The sequence below is a fragment of the Cyprinodon tularosa genome, unplaced genomic scaffold (assembly GCF_016077235.1).
Source record: "Cyprinodon tularosa strain WSP-4 unplaced genomic scaffold, ASM1607723v1 ctg1013, whole genome shotgun sequence".
NCBI lineage: Eukaryota > Metazoa > Chordata > Actinopteri > Cyprinodontiformes > Cyprinodontidae > Cyprinodon > Cyprinodon tularosa.
Window position 1 is genome coordinate 60255 of NW_024037798.1, and position 20747 is coordinate 81001.

Consider the following 20747-nt stretch of genomic DNA (forward strand, 5'->3'; position numbering starts at 1 on the left):
TCCACGGATCCCATCAACAGGAAGGACATTATTTACCTGTGGGATGATCCCTTCCTGTCCAGGCTCCTGTCTTCCCATCATGGTGTAGCTTTTTCCTGCTCCAGTCTGACCATAAGCAAATATGCAAACATTGTATCCTGGAAAACAACAAAAACAGTAACCCCATCATTCATGGCTGAAGCTGATCTGGATCTATGGAATCTATGGCTGAGGGACGGCTGTCCTGCAGGCTTTAAGGACAGATGTCCTGCAGGCTTTAAGGACGGATGTCCTGCAGGCTTTAAGGAAGGATGTCCTGCAGGCTTTAAGGAAGGATGTCCTGCAGGCTTTAAGGATGGAACGCTCCTTTTGGGTCGACTCTTCTGGTTGCCTAGAGGCTCTTTCTACAGGCCAGCTACAAGCGATTGAGTATTTACACCAGAGTCTAACAAGTTCAAAGAAGACCACTATCTATCTTTATCTTTCTTCTGAGTCCCTGAGCTCCTTTCATGGCTAAAGTAGGCTATAGTATGAAATGTTTTATTAATTGGGTAGGTCTGAGTGTGTCCTACTTTCTGTAGACGAACTGTCCGTTTCCAAATAGGGAAACCCTGACAGGTTTGCGGTTGTAGCAGTTTATTAGGTGCCCTTCAGATCAATAGCCAGCCCTATCATCTCCAGTTTCCAGTCAAATTCCAGCCGTGTGAGTCTCAGTGTTCAATGCAACCCCGCCCATAGGTATAACATCTAGTTTACACTCTGGCCACCTAGGGCTTTGGCCTCATGGACACGGACCTGTTGGTTACCAATCAAAGACCAATCAAGGAACAGTTAAAGACGCACCATGGAAGCTGGGGAACTTTTAAACTGCTACTACTGTACCTTAGGATTCTGTTTTTTCTTTGTACATTCCCTAAAGTGGATTTTATTGTCTGTCGCTGTCTCTCTCTTCCTGTCCAACTCATGACATTCTTGTCAAATTGCTGTGTAGGTCCGACCAAAACAGACCAGGAGTCTGCCTCGGTCTGGCTGGCCCAAAGTATTTCCAATGAGATGTAATTAGTACCACTTCCTACGTGTTCTGGCCCTTAAGTCATAGCGCTGCACCAATATAGCTGATGCAAATGACCAACCTGCCTCTCTTGCATGTCACCGAGCTCTTGGATTTTGAACAATTCATTAGATTCGGCTGTATTGAACAGGGAAACCTATGTGAAGAATGTTTAACATCGTCCCACCACGGCCCCCCATGCGTCAGAAAGACTTACCTTCAAAGGCGTGCAGCAGCATCTCCTCTCCGATGTCTTTGTAGACTTGCCTCTGAGAGGCAAAGTTCTGATCATCTGGCTGCAGAGACCCAAACACACGCTAATGTTAGTCTTCCTTCTGAGCTATGAATGGTCTCAGAGAGTGTGTGTCATTACCGTTGTGTGTGACCAGTAGGAGTAGTCGAATGTGAAGTTCTTGGCTCCATCTTTGGGCTGTTTGGGGTTTGATATGCCTGAGGGTGCAGACAACATGACAGATGGAGGTCATTAACTGTCGGCGCTGTAGGTGGCAGAGATGGGGGACCTGGAGTCAGTCTCTATGTCATGGATTTGATCTGGACCAGGCGGGTCCAATCTGCACAGGTTAATTCACTGTTGATATTGGACTCAACTTGTTCAGTAGAACTACTTCATGACATAGAGATGACTTTTTGGCTCAAGATCCGCCATCTCTGGTTGGTTTTTTGTTGATGTTGACATCCGTCTGATCTCATGGAGGCAGAGGATCGGCATTTATTGACGCGTCACAACATACTGCTGCTAACCTGCAGGTGGAGCCTGCATGTTATCGCTCCAACATTCCCAGAACAGATGAGCAGCTCCAAGTGGATCCGTGCGGTTCTGAGTGAGTGTGTGTACTCGCAGCTAAAACCGTCCAGCTGCAGTCGGGTCTATTAATAACCTGAGAGAGAGCCGGTTTATTAGAAGCAGGTCAGGAGGTCACATGACCACCTTAAGGGTTCTGTGTCTGCTGCGGTCCGGTTAGCCCTCCACTCGGCCCTATTCATCCAGATGGAAGATCAATGGAAGCCACCAGCTTCAGTCTAACTTCTTCAGCCGTTTCAGGTTATAAACTTTCAATCAATGATTTCCAGACCTTCCAAAAAAATTAACTTTGTTTCCAAGTTTGAAGACGTTTCACTTCCCATCCAGAAAGCTTCTTCCAATTCAAAATGTCAGAAATAGCGTTGATATCGAAGCTTTATAGAGTGGACTAAAAAACAAAGCCGTGTTTTGGCTTAAAAAATATGCAAACTGAAACGAATGAACGGGTCCCCCCCTTAGGAATGGGGGTCTATTGATAGTGAGATGATAGAGGGAAGGAATTAACTAATGTTCCTTCCCGCTATCATCGAAAGCAGGAGAACACAACACCTTACCACCCCTTTAATGACCCCCCTTTCAGAGACATAGACAGGTATTGAGTATTGCAGGCTATCAAGGAAGCCCAACGACCCCCATTCCAAAGGGGTGGACCCGTTCTTCTGTTACAGTTTGCATGTTTTCTTTACAAAAACAAGGTTTTGGGGTTCCAAAATGTTAAAAAACAATCCAGTGGATTTTGTTCTGGACTCTTGATGAATATGTATACGCCCAAAATAAAAAAATACATAGAAAGTTCAGCGTATGCCAGCGTTTTAGGAGATTCTGGGACGTCGGTCAGACGCTGGATAAATCGTCAGGCTGTGACTGGGGCTTTAGAAAGTGGAGAACATCAGCGCAGATCTACAGTCCTTCCTCTAGCTTCTTGTATCTTTAAAATCCTGTTAATCTAGAAATCACTAAAATGCTTAGAACCCAAAACATAACAGACTTGCTATCTGTGTATTTTTCATTTCAACTTTCTCTAATTTTATTTCTTACCTAATCGAGTGGAAACACATTTTTCTCTGTCTGTTTTTTCTGTACTGTTCAGTATTTTGAATTGTCTCGCTTAAATCTGCTGTAGAAATAAATTTCCCTCGGTAAAGAAAATCATCCCCAGGGGATTTTTACCACTTGCCCTTTGGGCAAGTGACTTTCACATTTAATTTGCCCAGAAACAATTTTTACTTGCCCAGTATAATGTTTGATAAATATAGTTCCTAATATTCATTTTTGTATATATATCAATGAAACATGTTTGTTTTTTTAAATGTTTTTAGTAATTCAGTAAGTTTCCAGGTTCCTGGTGTGTATCTGCATGCGTCAGATAATGAACCCAAGCCTACATTACCGTGTTAACATGCTTTTCAATCCTTCCTGCACATTCTTTTCAAACTAAACTTTGCTTTAAACTGTTGTGTGCTTGGAAAAATATAAATTCTAATCTTAAAAATCTAAAAACAACTTGACAGCTTAAAACCTTACACTAATATTACTCACCAATTTAACATTTTAGCTCTATAACATTTAAATGCACCTCTCCAATGTCTAAGAGAAAAAAATTTAATGAACATTTTTTAATGTATGACCGCTGTACAATAGACTGCCATAGGATAGAAATATTTACACTGTGCGCATACAGTTATTATTATTATTTTCCTAATCCCTGACCGATCAGTTTTAATCTAGCGTGTATTATAGTAGAGATTAAATTCATCATCCAGCTGCTGCTCTGCAGAATTCTCTCCCCAAGAGCTGAATCACTAACCTGACTCCGAACCTTCCGTTGAAGTAATTTTGGGAAGGGGCGAAAATACTGGTTAGCTGATTGGCCTATGTTGGTGATAGACGGGCCAAATAAACCAATCAGATCAACGAAGCATATGAAGTACTAACAGAGCGACGACGAAAACACAAGCCAGGCTACTCTTGGCGAAACCAGTCGGGAGAAGAGCAAAAACATCTTTTCCTCTGAGAAAAGCCTCCAGAGCAGTGTTTTGCTCTTCTTTCAGTGAAGAAATACTCTGTAATTCCCATAAAACTTGCTCGATAGCCACGCTAACGCTAGTTTCATCGGCTGAAGCCGCCATGTTCTTTAGACTGAACTGTCGCGCTTCTTGTTGCGTCACACCTCAACCCGCCTCAAAGCCAACGCTGATTGGACGTTCGTTTGGTGAACGGCTCCAAATTTTCTTCAACGGAGAGTCTCCAGACTGATCTGCGAGTGAAACCTTGAAAGCTCGCGAGATCAGGATGGCTACTGAATCACGCCATCTAGCGGAAAATCATGCAGCTTTTTCAATCACGCTAGAATGTGTACAAAACAAAGATGGCGCCGGCAACGCTTGTGGGTCGTTTTCTGTGAATGTCGGTGATTTTAAAGTAATTTTAAGCCACCCTCATGTTTCAACAGGGGTGGGATGTGTGGCTTAAAAATGAAGCCTTGGTTTTGATGAACTGGTTGAACTCGGTTTTATTGAGGAGTTTTAGAAACATGTCACATTTTTAAGGGATTTTTTTTTTATACCAAACATGTTCAGCTAACAAACATTTATAAAATGTATACCGAGGAGATCTTAGCAAAAAGGAACGGTTCTGTTCTTGGGGTTAGGTTAAGGACTAAGGTGTGAGTTTAGGTTTAGGCTCTGGGTTAGGCCTTAGCAGAGAGTGAGAAATGAATGGAAAGTCCCCACAGGTATAGTGAGTGTGTGTGAGTGTGTGTGTTGCTTACAGGTGCTGTTTCCCTGCATCTGGATCACACACTTGGCGTTGCGGCCCAGCTCCCTGGAGTTGAACGGCCGGACTCGCACCGCCACCTTCACGGATGCACCCGCCATCTTTTAGCTCCGCCCACCTCTCCTGGGGACAGCCAATCAGAGAGCACATTCAGGCAGGCAGTAACCATCAGATTTCTCCTCCTCAGCTCGTTTTTTTCCTCCAGCCCCCCTCCTTCCTTGGGTTTACGACCTTTTATTTCCCGCTCCCTTCTTCTCTCCTCCTATTTTTCCAGCCTGAACTTTTCCTCCTCCCACATACTTTTCTTCCCATTTTCTCTGTTTTCGTTCTGCTCCATCTTTTCCTACTTTGTAATTTTATCTGTCGCTATGTTTTCCTCTCCTCTTCCTCTCCTCCTGTCAGGCTTTTGTTCTTTTATCCTGGTTTTATTCTCTTCTTTTCTCCCTCTGTTGCATCTATCCCGTTTCTTCTCTCAGATCATTTTTCCATCTCCACCTTTCCTTACGTCCTTTCCTGTCTTTCTTTCCCTCCTTTCTTCGCTCCTGTTCCCTGAACTCCTCCTTCTCCTCCATGTTTCCATTTTTTTCCCTCTTTACATTCCTGCTTTCTGTTATGTCTCCGTGGAAACGGCCCCAGTCTGGTTTTGGCTCCTTTGTCTCGGTGTCGGTCTCTCTGGTTTATCTGTCCAGCCGGGGATCTTTAACCTCTCTGGGGGGAAACCCAGCCTGTTGACCCAGTAACCGGTTCTGTGTGAAAAGGTTCTGATCGGGGTCACAGGTTACCTAATACTCCAAACAGAAGATGTCTCACTCCTTCATGTTTTAGCATTCCTCCTGCAGTTTAAGGATCTACTCTGAAAGGGTTAGAAGTTGCTGTTTGAAACTGAAATAACAAAAGCCTGTGCAGAGACTCACCAACCAACGATAAACTATAAATTCATTCTTGTCTCCTTAAGAGCAGCTTGTATCTGTCTCTATGATTGGATCAGATCCCTGCATGACTTCTCCCTCTATTTACATCAAAGCCTGTTACAGTGAGAGAGAGCAACGGTTTGACGATGTAACAGGAAGGCTCTGAGTCGCTCTGTGTTGTTTTGTAGTTTTCAGTCAGTTATGGAAGATGTCGGATATAAAAACCAGTGCTACTGCGAGGATCTGCATCCACGGATGGATGGTTTAGCAATATGCTATGCTAACTGCTAATTAGGGGGAGCTAAAATGTGAAAACAATCATATTTTAAGGTTTGGGTTAAACAGTTTTAGAGCAAATACCCCGACACACCCAGTGTGACATCACATCTGCTGCTCGTATGAATAAGAATCAACTGCATAAAACGGTCCCGACAGGACAGTGAGGACGGATATTCCAAAAAACTTTAAAAATAAACCACTGGAATTTGTTTTCATGGTTTGAAAAAATTTCTCTTTCGATTCAGGAAGCTTTTCAGTTCAAAATGTCAGAAATAGCGTTGAGTTCCAAAAACAAAGCCTTGTTTCGGCGGACGAACGGGTCTTCCTAGATGGTAAGAAAAACGTCTTCAAACTTGGAAACAAAGATTTTTTTTTAACGTTTTTGGAAGGACTTTGACCTGGATGAATCTTCACTAGAGTGAGGACGGATGCTTTTGAAGCCTAACATTGTTGTGAACCAGAAAAACAGAAGAACATCAGAAGAACCCGTCAATGAAACATGTTCATCACCATGGTAACAGTGGATCCCTGTAAAATGATTGGGTGAGGAGACGGTTAATGTTTCCTGTAATGCCATGGCGACGCACCCAGGATGCAAAGATACCCAAATGAAGCCGCCAAACCCTGCAGAGTCTGAACCAACCCTCCACCATTTCTTCTTCTTGGGATCGATCCCAGCATGCAACACTGATAACCAGCGCTGCTCTCAGACCCCGCCATGCCGGCCTTCCAGCCTGCTCCATCTAACCCGGTCCTCTGATGTTTGGAGCTTCAGGTGACCTGAGGGAACGTCTGCAGGTGTTTGTTTTGATGTCGGCCCTCTAATCTGGCAGATCCGCATTCTTAGAGGAACTTTAATCTCTTGTGCTTTTGATTTCACTTCCACGGTAGCAGAAGCAGTAAACATGTGACGTGTTTGCATGTTTACTGTCGGTCCACGTGGGCGCAAACACCGAGACACACAGACTCTGATATTTCAATCACTTCTCAGGCTTCTAGAACGGCTGATAGAAGCCTGAGATCCTGCAGAAGCAATCTAGAAATAAGTCAACAGTTCTTAATTCCAGTGTTTTTACCCTAATTTCAGCAGGTAAATAAGATCTTTTACCAATGGAATGAGTATTTTTACTCTTAAAATAAGATAATATGCACTTTAAATAAGACTATGTAAGTCGTTTTTCTTAAAAGTTAATTGTCTTGTTCCATTGGCAAAGTGTCTCCTCAATGCACTTATTTAAAAAAATATGACTAATTTAGATTGACATTTTGTCCTGTGTGGTTTTTAGGAACCCAAACTGTCCATCCAGGGAGCGGCTCATCATATGGAGGCCTGCTGAGGTCAGAGTAAACATTAGCAGGAAGGGATCTGGGTTTGTTCTGGTTCTGGTTCTGGTCTGGATCCTCGGTTCTAAAGGATCCAGCTGGTCGGATCAGCCGCAGATGAGGAGGAACTGCTAATTAAGAGCTCAGCAAAGATGGTCTAAAGCAAAGAGTTTCCACTCTGTCCACATTTCAGTGAACATTATAAACAAAATGAGTTTTCTGTAGTTTGCAGATTTTATTTTGAAAATCCAACCAGGTTTTTTATTTTCCAAGCTTTCTTTCTAATGATTTATTAACCGTTGCTAAACTTTGAGGCTTAAACAAACTGCCAAACAATCACAAACACACTATTTGAAAATAGAAACATATAAATAATAACTTTTGTTTCCTTGCTGCCCCGTTCTATGAAGAAAGTCCAGAAGTTAACTGTAAAAATAAGATAAAATCAGATAAATGTTGGATTTATTAATCTAATCTGTCTTCCTTGCTCTGTTTCAGGTCATCAAACATTTTATATAAAAAGCAGATTAATAATCTGTTCCAGCCATGACATCATCAAACACGTTTGGCGCCATCTTGACTTTTCAGGATGAGTTTCATTCAGATCGGTCGGACCAAGACCTGCTTAAAGCCAGAGGTACAGAACCTGTCTGACAACATGAAGTAGGTTAAACTAGGCCTAAATCTAAAGAATCTCAGGAAATGGTGGGACAATGCAGAGGGCTAAGAGTGGCCTAGTCAAAGGCCGGACATGCATGGATAAATGATGAGACGACCTTCAGCAGGTGGATAAACTATCCAGCTCTGTGGAGCAGAGAAGATCAAACTCCTGCAGCTGTTGCTATAGCGATGGAACAAGCAGTTATGAGGGTTAGGAGCTGTTTGCTTTTCACAGGGGGTCAGGCTGGTCTGGATGGTCCAAATGATCAGAACCATCTCAGAGAGAAAAGCCAACAGCGTTGATCAGTGAGCGTTGAATACATTTCCACTCCCCCCTTTGTTTCAGCAGGACATTAATCAGCGTTACACACGGTTAAACGCTGAGAACCAGAGCAGTAAACGGTACAGAGGACCGACCCGGGGCCAGACTCGGGTCCCCTCGCTGTTTTCTGCTGATGCAGCAGGACCGAGTGTTTGCTCTGTCAACACGGTGCGCGGCCACGGCCAGAACAAACAGACAAGATGGTGGACACAGATACGCCGCTGCATTGTGAGTGTGTGTTTAGGTGAGCGAGCGACAGTCAGAGCTGACTTCATCCTCCAGGCATCCCAGCACACACACACAGACCAACAGGCTCCCTTTGTGGCTCCCAGCAGCTGAGCTGGTCGGCCCAGTCCGACCACTCCAAACATCAGCTGTTCACACTGGAGACGGCAGCTTCCACACCAGCTCCTGCTTGTTGTGGCGGCTTCATTACGGATGCAACGTCAGCCAATCAGATTCCCCAGAGTCAGGAAATACACATGGGGGGGGGGGGGGGGGGGGGGGTACTGCTGGGCTCTTTAAAGACCTGAACACAACCCTGTTCCTGTTTCCTACCTGCTCCCTTTGCACCTAGGAACTGCCCATACCATGACCATACCTCCACCTGCCTGCTGCTATGGATGATTGACGCCAGGCATCATTTTATGATGATGTCATCAGATTCTGACTCCAATTTCTGGATGTTGGCGCTGAATAAGCTAATCATTTCTCCTATTTTTTCAGCTTCCTGTTCTTGGCTGGTGTAACATATCTGCTCATCTAGTGACCATCGGGGATCGCTGCTTTTCAAGGTGCATTGTGGGAAATTTCAAATCCACATTTTCATCCCCTTAGAGCAGAGGTCACCAGTTAAAAATCAGCGGAGTCCGAATAAAGAAAATTATCAACCAGTAAAGGTCTGGAGACATTTTTAATGATCTGTTACTTTAAACAGAATTTAACGCTGAAATAAATGAGGTTTTAATTTTTTTAATGAAAAATAAATAAATAAAAAAAGAAAGTATTTTTTGAAGTAGAGAACTTTTGGTTTCAAATTTAAAACATTTTATTTTAAGTGGCTCAATGCTTTTCTGCTGCATGATGTCTTTGGGTGTCAGTATTAGACCTTTAACAAGATCCCAGCAACCAAACAGGAAACTAAGTAAAAACACGCAAAACTAAATAAAATGCTAAATAAAAAAGGGCTCTTTTTTTATAAAAAAAAAAAATGCACAATGAAAAAAGAAATTGAGCTAAAATCAGTGGAAATACCGTCCAAACATAAGAGCATTAGCAGAGCATCTCCAATCTATTAGCATTGATCTATACCTGCTGGGAATTATAAAGAAGCACAGAAAGTTGTCAAATTGAAAACATTGCCAAGTTTACAGAACGCCTTTAATACCTCTGAACATCCATCGCAGATATTAGAGCATCTAAAAACATTTAAATAAGGTAATAAATGGCGTCTGTGATTTCCCTCCATCTCTTCCTGTTTCTCTCATATGGATCGCCCTTTCTAAATGAGACCAACGCCATCGGCTTCACAGCTGATTGATTGAACATTTTAACTGGTCATTGTCATGCAGAGTTTACAACATTCATCACTTTATAGTCAATGACTCTTTAGGTAGAGGAATAAATTTGTCCTGCTTCTTTTAGCAGCTCGTCTTACAAATTAGCGCCTTTTGTTCAATGTACTAAAATCCAAACCTCTGGCATGAAACACCTGCTAGCGCCATATTTCGTTTGTCGTTTCCTGTTTGGAGGAGGGGTTTATGATGCATTCAAAGTGTGTGGGGAAAAATAAAACGCTCATCGAAAAAGATCTAGACAGCTTAATGTCATTATGCTAATGTGTACTCAATGATTTAACTATTGTGCGTGGGGAAACTCAAGATGCGTCGAGTATTTCGATATATCACCCACCTTTAATTATGCGTGATGACATGGGGTGGTTGTAACCAGATATTTTGCTAACGGTTAGCGGTTAGGCTAAGGTGTCAAAGGGGTTAGGGTGAGGTATGCGCTGGTAAAGGTCAGGTTTAGGGTCAGGGCTGAAAATGAGTGAAAATCAATGGCAGTCAGTGGGAGTCCACACATGGTCCTCACCACATACAGTCAAACCAGAATGGGTGACCATGTGGTGTTAGCAGACATCATCATCATCAATGGGCCCTGATAGGACCCAGAAAGCTGTTCTTTAAACTTTGATCAGGAAGCAGAATACCTTATTGATCCCACAGTGAGGAGATCCAAAGGTTAAACACTAGCGCACAAAATACACAAGAACAAAAAGAAAAAACAATCATGGTTAAAGATATAGTGGAGGATCTTTGGAAACACCCTCTCCCTTAAATGCAAAAAAATACACAACCCTGTACCTGGACCTGAGAGGGAACACCTATTCAAAACGTGCGAGAGCACCAGCCCATTTCTCCTCGTGCACACGCTGTTTAAAAGATGCTGCGTGCATCGCTCGTTCACGCTTACTTTCCAAAACAACATTTGCAATTTTTCCACCATATCAGACTCACCTCAGCTAAGAGAAAACACGGACGAGAAAGTAGGACGGCCTTACGTAAACATATCATAATGATTGAGAATTAGGTGGACCAATTATTTTGATGATCCACTAGGAAAAAAGATCATCCTCTACTACACCTTTAACTGGTGAAACGGCGTGCTCAAAGATGACCCTGCACATTTAGAGGATGTTTGGCTCAACCTGCTGCTGTGAAGCAGGATTCTCCACCATGAACAGAATCAACAATAAATCTGGATCCAGGCTCAGAATGAGCACCTTGATATGTGCTTGAGAATGGCTTAGTCTCCGGTTAAACCCAGGTTTAAAGCCTTGCAGGGCAGCCTAAAGCCCACTGCCAACATTAAGACAGAAAAAAGAAAGAAAATAACAAACGATCAGTTCAGGGGTTTGATTAAACAGATGAATCAGGAAATTGTCTATAAACCAAACTGAACGATTGTTGTTCTCTACTTCAAAAAACACTTCAGATATTCTATGTATAACATGGATGCATAAAAACTTCACTTTATTTCAGTGTATTTACTGGTTGATTTTCTTTATTCGGACCCGCTGATTTTTAATTGGTTACCGCTGCTTTAAGGCATAAGTAAAGGTATTTACTGGGTAATAGTCAAACTTTAATAACGTGAACCGAATCAGACCAGCAGAGCTGCTCCAGTCACATTATTGACGATCCGGGTCCAAATGTTCCTTCCTGATGTTTCCAACAATCAGCTGAATTACAGCCTCTTGGTTGTTTTTTCCTCAGTGTCTGAGCTAAATGAAAGTTAGCGTTTATGCAGCGTTTCTGCTCTCAGTTAGATCAGATGTTTCCAGATGTTCTCTCCACCTTCAGATGAGTTTTATTATAACTGTAGGAGGAGCTTTTTTCTCCAAACGACCTCAGGGAACATCAAAGATCTCCGTTTCACCCCCCCCCCCCGCCCTGTTTTTACACGGTCACCACATGATGCGCAGCTGATATGAAGGTTTATAGCTTTATGGCGTTCTATAGATGGAGACGCTGATTAGATCTGAGTGATTTCTGCTCTGACTGAGAGAAATGATGAAGCAGACGCTCGCTGGGAGGCAGTCAGCGTTCTTCTCTGGTTAATCCTTTAATGGCTTCATTTCCCTACAGCTGTCTGCGCAGACGGCAGGGGTGTCGGGGAAGTTTTCTTTGGTGCTGCTGTTTGTTTTGCAGAGAGGATTTGGAGGATGGCAGGGCTGAGGTGTTTGTACATGATGGAACAACAGCCTGACGCTAAGCAGCCAGCAGGCTGCATGTCACTGTGGTCCAACTGCAGGAGGATCGTTACTGAACACCAACATCAGAGGCTGGAGGCTGTTAGTCGAAATTCAAAGCTAAACAGACCAGAAAGCAGCAAACGTTGGTCTCCAGGAAGCAAAGGAACCAGCGGGACATCGGTTCACGGCTGTTATAAGATCTGAGCAGGTTTCCTGTGACATTGTTCACTTCAGGCCAAACCCAGACGGTAACTGCAGTCTACTGAATGGGAAGGTGTGTTTGGGATTAAACAAGTCAAAGCAGATTAAGGAGCTTCTCTGGTTGGTTAAAAGCAGCAGCAGGTTCATCTCTATGTCTCATTTTCTAGATGCCGCAGTCTGGATTAAACGATTGGAGTTCCAGTAGCTGGTTGGTTGTGAAGCCGGTGGAGCCCTTGCTGCAGGACAGAGTATAGCTGACCCTGATGGACCAACAGCGGGTCACTGATCAGAGAGAACCCATCATCCGGTTTGACCCTGACAGCTCAGGGATAACAGGTCCGTTCTGTTGATGGACTCTAGATCTGTGAGCTTCTTTAGCAGTTTCACAGGCTGTGAAGTGACACCCGCCGCCCCTAAAGCCTGGTTTCTGCTCAGGTCGTCTGCGTGTTTGTCGCAGTGAGCGGAGATTGGATGAGGGTCAGGATCGGGCCATGCTCCACCAGATGGAACAGAACCAGAACTCAGAGGAAGATCTTCTTCCTGCTTGGTTCTGCAAGGACTACGGAGGGAGATTCGGCAAAGGTGTTAGGATACGAGACGTACGACGATACAATATTATCACAATATTGCGATATCTCTATATATTGCGATATATGTCACGTTTTCCACGGTGACTGCTTTAACTTAGGGGTGGGCCATATGACGATTTAAGACCGTGTTACGATCTACACCTCTGACGATCTGTCATTATCAAGAGACCTTTTTATCAGGATCCACAGAACTGCAGCGCTGCTGTATTTCTGCCACTGACCACATTTACATGCAACCAGAAAAAAACCTTCACAGCTAGAATATATTCCGAGGGTTTGACGTTCGTCCGTTAGTTTGAAAATCAGTTAAGGCACCCCCCCATGAGCGCATCCTAAACAGTATAACGAGAGCCAGGTGGCTAAAGCTAAAAAGCCGACTGCAGCTTCAGCAGCAATGACCAATCCTTCTCCCAAGCAGCAAATGTTAACAGATTCATTTACAAAACGTTCTTCCTACGTTAAAGCAGTAAACGGTGGAACAGCGTGACAGAAGCGGTGACGTTTCACTTGCTGAAAGATTTATGTCCTCTACGAACCGTAGAAGGAGTGGGATTTAATAAAATGTTCAACGTTTTGGATCCACGCTACGAGTTGCTCAGCCGTAAGTATTTTTCAAACACCGCTATTCCACGAATGTATGCTGAATGCAGAGAGAAAGGTTCACAACATTTTAAAAATGTGCAGTTCTTTGCTACAAAGAGCCGCCTCTGGTCCAGCCGCATTGAGCTTAACCACACATTTCATCAGCAGCTGGGATCTATGTGATGCAACGCTGCAGACGGCCTGTTTTCCTGATCATATCGTCATAGATTACATCTTGACTTGCTCTATATTTGCACTTCCATAATAGTTTTTGTTTCTAAAGACTTTAGAAATTACACAAATATATTGTTTAATGTAATATTTTTTTAAACCTAAGTTAGTTTCTGTGTGCTTTCTTTTTTCTTTTACTTTATTAGACCAGTCAAGATTTTAAAGTAATAAAACTGCACTAAGATACAGTTAGAATTTTTATTTATTTTGACTGTAGTTACATGAAAAATGTAACTAATTTGTAATTGTTTTAATCAGGATTTATTTCATTTTTATACTCTTTGGTGTGTTTACAATATAGAAATTAAAAAAATAAGTTTGTTAGCACTGCTTTGATTCTCTAATTTTAATAAACTTGTTCATTTATTTAATTTTTCTGTTCTTTGCATGTAATTGAAGTTATGTTGGTCGTATCTAAAAAATCATGATAAAATCAAGATCACAGTAATATAATCAAAAAATCGTGATATTTTATTTTTGCCATATCGCCCAGCCCTACTTCAGCTACAGAGATGCTGATGTAATGTACAGTAAAAAGGCTCCACAGCGCCATCTACCCGAGTGGCAGTGAACAGGTAGCACATTTTCCCCTCATCGTTTTAAAAAGAGTCGATATTAGGAACTGAAAAGGCGATATTATATTGGGCAGCCAAATATCACGATATGTGGCTGCCCACCCCTAGCAAGGAGGAGTAAAGCAGGTCAGGAGAAGGGATTGCTGGGTTCATCGCTCAGCCCAGATTCACGGGAAACTTCTGGAAGGTTCTGATTGGGTCAATAATAATAATACCTGAACTTTATTGATCTAACATTGGAGAAATTTGCCTCTGCATTTAACCTATCTTCTTGGGGAGCAGTGGTTCGCCATTGGGGGCGCAGGGTGGGGTTAAGGGTCTTGCTCAGGGACCGAGAGTGGAAACCTCAAACTACTGGTTGTTTTTTACGTTTCTTCAGATCTTTCACCTTTAGCTGTTGCGATCCGTCCGTTTCGGAGCGATCTACCAGAGACGATTCTCACATGGACGCTGTCGGTTCAGACCTGCCTTTCATCCGGCTTTTATTATTACTGTCCAGTTTTACAGCTCTGATAAATCTGTGTTTACTTTGAGGAATCGTGCCTTTTATGATTGGATCAGATAATATATCCCGGCAGGAGTTAATCTGCTGTGATAGGAGGATATAATCCAGCTATCAATGAGTCCAAACTCTGATCAGAACCTAAATAAATAAACAACAGCTTTTAAGTAATCATATATAACCGGATCAAAGCAGCAAAGATCCAATAAAATAAGAAAACAAGCTATAGAATCAGATCCTGTTGAGCTGGGATCTAAACAGCTGATCCTGTCTGAATGCAGCTGGGATCGGGTCCCGGTCCCTCCTCCATGTGAGCGTTGAGAGAAGCACCCAGCCGGTTCCCATGCTCGGGCCTCTGAGCAGGAATGTGATAATGAACGGTCTCCATGCCTCGCACACATCTGACTCCTGACGCGTGCACACACTCTGCTAAAGATAGACGCCGGCTCGCTCCAACGCCCAGTTTCTACACAACATGCGCCTCCTGAAGCCCGGCTGGGCCCGCCGCTGCTCGCTGCTCCCTCTGCGTCCTGTTTATGGGACAATAGAGCGTGTGCTGCCTTCACGTGCTGCAGGAAACAACAGCTCTGAGTAACAGCAGTCTTCTGACAGTGGATCAGCTGACTTTATCCGTCTGGTTCAACTGCTGCAGCCTGATCCGTCCCAGAGCCAGAGGGCTGAGAGGATCCGCTCGCTGCATCCAGCTTAGCTAGAGCTCTGGGTCATGCTGCTCCAAACACATGAAGAACAACAAGTCTAGGAGATGTTTCCCTGCTGCAGGAGCTCAATAAGGATCCTGGAGCTGATGTGCAGAGCAGGCAGGAGTCAGAAAACGCTGAAAATGAGTCGGCAGATTTCCTCACATGAACCTTTTTAAAACAGGAGATGTAATTAAAACATTTACAGTAAATAACATCTCCAGATACTGTTTGTTTAACTCCCCCGTCCAGAGAAGATGCATCTGGAAGAGAGGATCCAGGTTACCTCTGCTGGACCAACAGCCTGCACCTCTACATGTTTGATGCTGAAGATTCAACTCAGTCATTCCAAAAAAGTTCAAAAACAACCCACTGGACTTTCTGTTTGTAGAGAGGTTGTTTGGTTTCTTTATATTTCTTTATATTGGAGAAACCAAACAACTTCTCCACAGACGCATGGTCCAACACAGGAGAGCGCCCTCCTCTGGACAAGACTCTGCAGTACATCTATACCCCACCTCTTTACAGAAGAACAGAAGACCTCACCTTTCAACAACAATTCCCTCTAACGACCCTCCTTTCAGAGACATAGACAGGTATGGGGCATTGCAGGCTAACAAAGAAGCCAAACGACCCCCATTCCACAGGGGGGGACCCATTCATCCGTTTCTATTTGCATGTTTTCTAAACTAAAATAAGGCTTTGCTTTGGTCCACTCTATAAAACCTGGAACTCAACGCCATTTCTGACATTTTAAGTTGAAAAAGCTTCCTGGATGAGAAGAGAAACATCTTCAGACTTGGAAACAAAGTCCAGTGGATTGATTTTTAACTGTTTTGGAATGACACAACATGTTTGGTACCAAAGCTAAAGACGTAGCAATGAACGTCCCAGACCAAAGGGGGCGCCCTGTGCCCCAAAACACTGAAACTAGGAACAAATGAAGAACGCTAACAAGAAAAATCTCCCCTTGAGAAGAAGAAGAAAAAGAAGATAAGTTGTTGCGAGAGGCAAAGTGGAGAATCTAACGTTAGTGGTTTTGGATTTAAAACCGCTAACCCTTAATTATCTTGAGCATCAGAACGGGACGGCTTCTTCCCTCAAACAGAGAAGGAATGAAGTCGTTGCTATGGCAACACAGTGTGAGGCTGTATTTCTTTGGTGCAGGGGGACATAAAATCAAACGTTTGCAGCTTTATCAAAAAAAAATAAAATTCATATGCTCAGCTAAAACTATAGGACCTTCCATTTTGGAATTAATTTCGTTTTGTTTTCTTATACCTAACTTGTTTTTTTCATTCAGTGTGATGAAGATGCAGCAAACTAGAGGAGCTAAAATTTAAATGTACGTGTTTCTTCCGTCACTAGTTCGCTGTTACGCCTGTAACTGATGCAGACTCGCTATTTAAGGGCCGAACGTTCCACTGGCCGTTACCCTCTACGGGGTTTGGGACGGCACTTAATGTGGCGGTCCCTCAGAGGGTTATCGGCCAATCAGAGCTCAGAAATCAGGGTGTTGCTACGGTAACAGAAGGAAAGGCAGCTACTTTCTGCCAGCATGAAGTCTCTAAAATGCAAGAAAACCAATCAACTTTAACCTTAGCTAATGAACCACTGAGTGATAGCTGCTGTTCATTCTCAGAGAGAGAGCAACATTTTACAGCAGATAACAGGAAGGCTGCAGCTATTGAGCGCAGGTTCCTGTTTTATCACTTTTAGCTGCAGCCTCTGTCTGTTAAGGAGCGTGATGACAGGAGAAGATTAACATCTACGATCTCTGCTGATTCCATACAGACATGGCGGCTTTAGCTATGCTAGCCATGCTAGCTGCTACAGGCGCTGAAACCGGTTTATATCTTTATTCTTTCAATGTTTGATCAGAATCTGTAGCTGTCGGCACCAGTGTTTTATTCTCTATTCTTATAAGAATTAGAGGCGTCCCAGTATAGCTTTGCCATTTCCAATACGATACCAATATCGCAGCTTTGAGAAATAGCTGGTTCCGAAATCGGCCCGATACGATATTAGCACGAATCAAACCAGCTTTTTTTTACTTATTCTATAATGTAGAATATTAAAAAAAGGCTGGATCAAGTAATTTACTGAAACAGGGAACAAAAGTGAAAAAGAAAAAGAATGAAAACAAATTAACCATGAAAAATTAACCCCTGAGTTGCAGGAAGGTTTATTATAAGCAGAGATTTTCTATCGACAGAAAATATCAGAGATTTTAGAGGCCGGCCGATAAAATCTGATTCTAATATCAGACTGGGGCATCCCTAATAAAATTATTAGAAGGTCCAGAATTGGTTAGCATTAGCAAGAGCAGCTAACATGTTGAACAGGAGTTTTTGGGGTTTGAGGATCCATTTAACACCCAATGTGTTCGGTAGAGGAACCACCAAACCCAGTTAGGAAAACACAGCTGGTTCTGATGGTCTCTTAAGTTGCTCCTCAAACCCTTTGCAGGGTTTAAGGAGCAACTTCTGGTGTCCAGAGGTGTTGTTCTGTTGCCTGATGACATTGGAGCAGAATCCAAACAACGTGCAGCTATAAATACCCCCCCACACACACACTCAGACAGCTGAGATGCCAGCTGAGGGCTGCTGCAGCTACCCACGCTAACTTTAGCCACACGCGCAAAGAGACGACCCGAAACCCAGAGAGTCCTGGTTCAGACCTGCTGAGGACACGGATCAGGCACAACCCGGTACCACGGCAATGACTCTGACCGGGAACCAGAGTGAAACTGGGTCTGAGGAGAGTCTGTCAGAACCAGAGCTCGTATTAGGGGGAAAAGTTAGGAAGATTCTAAAAAGATATGCCCCAATAGATATGTCGCATTAAATAAAATCCAGCAGTAAAATAAATCCATCCAAGTTTTTGTTATCCATCAGTTTATGCAGTTTAAAGTCGTAGGGAAGTCATATTTAAATGTCAAATCAGAGAAAAAAAAAATTTTTTAAATCCTGTCTTAAAATCTGTGTTTTTTTTCATTATCTTCTGCAGGCCAGTTAGTTCTACGTCAGCCTGAACACCTAAATTCGGCCAATCAGATATCAACGGTCATCTGTCAATCAAATGTTTTCGGTCATAGCATCTTGATTCATGTGTCGCAGCTAATATACGCATCGGTTGAAACCAGAATCCTTTCCTTTCCCATTGAGTTGCGTCCCAGTGTTCACGGGGATGGACGTCTGTGTCTTCAGCAGGCGTAGAGCTAACAGAACTGGCAGCGTTGCGAGGCAAGGGCTCAAACATGTACGGCTGGAAGCCTTCTACACCAAACCAAGCTTCTGCCGCCCTGGCGTCCTCTTCCACAACATCTTCGTCCCCGCTTTCCTCCTCTAAATAAAAAATGGATGACGGAGGAGACTCATCTACGACCTCGGACACTAAACTCTCCTCCTCTTGCATGTTTCCGCTGTCCATAGCGTTCCTTGACAGCGTCGTTTCTAAGTCACCAATTTAGTGCTACTTGGTCCCAATGGAATTTCCCATTGGGAACCTGCTAGCACTAAGATGCTAACTGGTTAGCAAGATGCTTCCCACAAACCGGCCACAACCAAACGTGTTCTGATAATTTTCCTTTGTAGAAATTTTACAATAAAACTTGCATTTTAAAATGCAAGCTTTAAAGCTTGCATTTTTTTATTTTAATGTCTTCCACAGGGCCCCAAATTCCTGACAGGGCCCCTGGCTCCAGGTGTGGAAAGAACCCACCTGAGTGGAGACGTCCCACACTCTGTGGATCATTTAATCTGTTTTAGGTTTTCCTGTTTTACCTGATTGTCTTTGTTTCAGAGCAGAGACGAAGTATGAGGAGAATCAGCGGTAAAACCACAGGAATGTTGGTTAGAGGGACCGAAACCCACCCGGTTCACCCAGAACACAGGTTCTGTTCAGCCCGATTATCAGCTTCTATATGGATTCAGCCCTTTCAATCATTACCATTTAGCCTCCAGCTAACATTTAATCTGCATCTGAAGGGAAAATATTCATCATCATCATCATCATCAACCATGTTTCTATCAGTTTGGCAGAAGAACTGAGGCAGAACTTCTGGTTCTGATGAGGTTTGGGTCGCAGGATGAATTAGATTCTACATCATTAAAGATCAAACAGTCTAATAAAAATGTCTGATAGGTTTAAATATTAAATATTATCTTACTTATCCACATAAAACACTTATTGGTTCCTGTGGTTGTGTTTCAGCCAGCTGGCTGGCAGTCCACAGCAGCAGGAGCGGTTCTGTCTCTAAATGATGGCAGGAGGTTTTCTATCTTTTTTTTCTCTACTTTTATCAAACTGAATCTTTAGAACCTGATTTTCTTTTTGTGACGTTTAAATAATAAAAACTGTGAAACAGATTAAATGTTTTAATCTTTGGATTAAATCTCTGCAGAAGTTTCCCATCAGGAAATCAGAGACGTGATTCTGTGATTTAATTTGGATTTAATCCTATTTTCCTCTAACTTTCCACAGCGAGCGGAGCAGCAGGAACCATCAGAGCGGCCCAGTTTGATACTGGGAGGAAAAGATGGGAACCAATCACTGCTGCAGACAGAGATCCAATGATGACATCACGGATCCAGCTTCTGCTGCTGGTCCGTTTGCTGATGGAAGAAATACTGCAGCATAATCCGTCTGAATGGGATTAAATTACTTCTATAAACTGATTTCTATGATTTCTGAGGAGGAGTTAGAAAATGTAGCAAATACTGAAGGAAGGAGGGATAAAACAGGATAAAACATCTGATTTATAAACATTAAAAACCGTTAGTAACCTTATTTATGCGTTATTAACAGGTTATTAAGCAGGTCTTCTTCTTTAGACATATAATTAAGAAATAAAGTTTTAATCCAGGAAAATAAAAATAAACCAAATCCATCCAGGAGTTCTGATGGCTTCATTGTTGCTGTGGTTCTGATGCCAGTTTGGACCGAGTCAGACCCTGGTCAGAACCAAGCATCAGAAACATCCAGAACCTGGATGGACCTGGAACCAGAACCTGGATGGACCTGGAACCAGAAACTGGACGGACCGGTTCCTCTGCTACTGGTTCCCTGAGCTGAAGCAGAAAGGTTCTGGTTTTGGGTCTAACTTTCATCGGAACCGTTAACTGTTGATTTATTGATCTAAAGTTCTGCTAAACTGCTGGATCACTGCCAACTGTTCTGGTTCTGATTGGACCCCTATTGGGACTCACCTCTACCGGGACCAGTCTCGTGGACGCCACGCGTGGATCCGCTCACACGGTCCCCATCACGTCCGGAACCGCGGTCCAAAGATAGAAAGAAGCTTCCAGTCCAGCTGTGGGCTCCTGGTTCTGGAGGATCAGAACTCTCCTCTGTTGGGTTCTGGGCCTTTCGGTACCGGGACAGCCAGGCTGGGCTCCCCCCTCCCTCTAACCGGGTCTAACGGAGGATCCGGACCAACTTTTCTCCTGGTGACGTCACCGTCCGGTACAGGAGGACCGGAAGACGG

General features: G+C 43.3%; 1 protein-coding gene across 2 annotated transcripts in view; it reads right to left on the reverse strand.

The window, feature by feature from the left end:
- The window catches only part of kif1c (kinesin family member 1C), a 41077-nt gene extending 20580 nt beyond the window's left edge, over window positions 1-20497 (reverse strand). For both annotated transcript variants that reach the window (XM_038278237.1, XM_038278228.1), the window contains exons 1-5: window positions 20470-20497; window positions 4624-4751; window positions 1404-1480; window positions 1248-1326; window positions 37-137 (exon numbers count right to left, since the gene is read on the reverse strand). In XM_038278237.1, coding sequence (XP_038134165.1) covers window positions 37-137; window positions 1248-1326; window positions 1404-1480; window positions 4624-4729 — 363 coding nt within the window. In that variant the 5' untranslated portion in view covers window positions 4730-4751; window positions 20470-20497. The remainder of the gene's footprint in view (window positions 1-36; window positions 138-1247; window positions 1327-1403; window positions 1481-4623; window positions 4752-20469) is intronic.
- Between the last annotated feature and the right edge of the window lie 250 nt (window positions 20498-20747).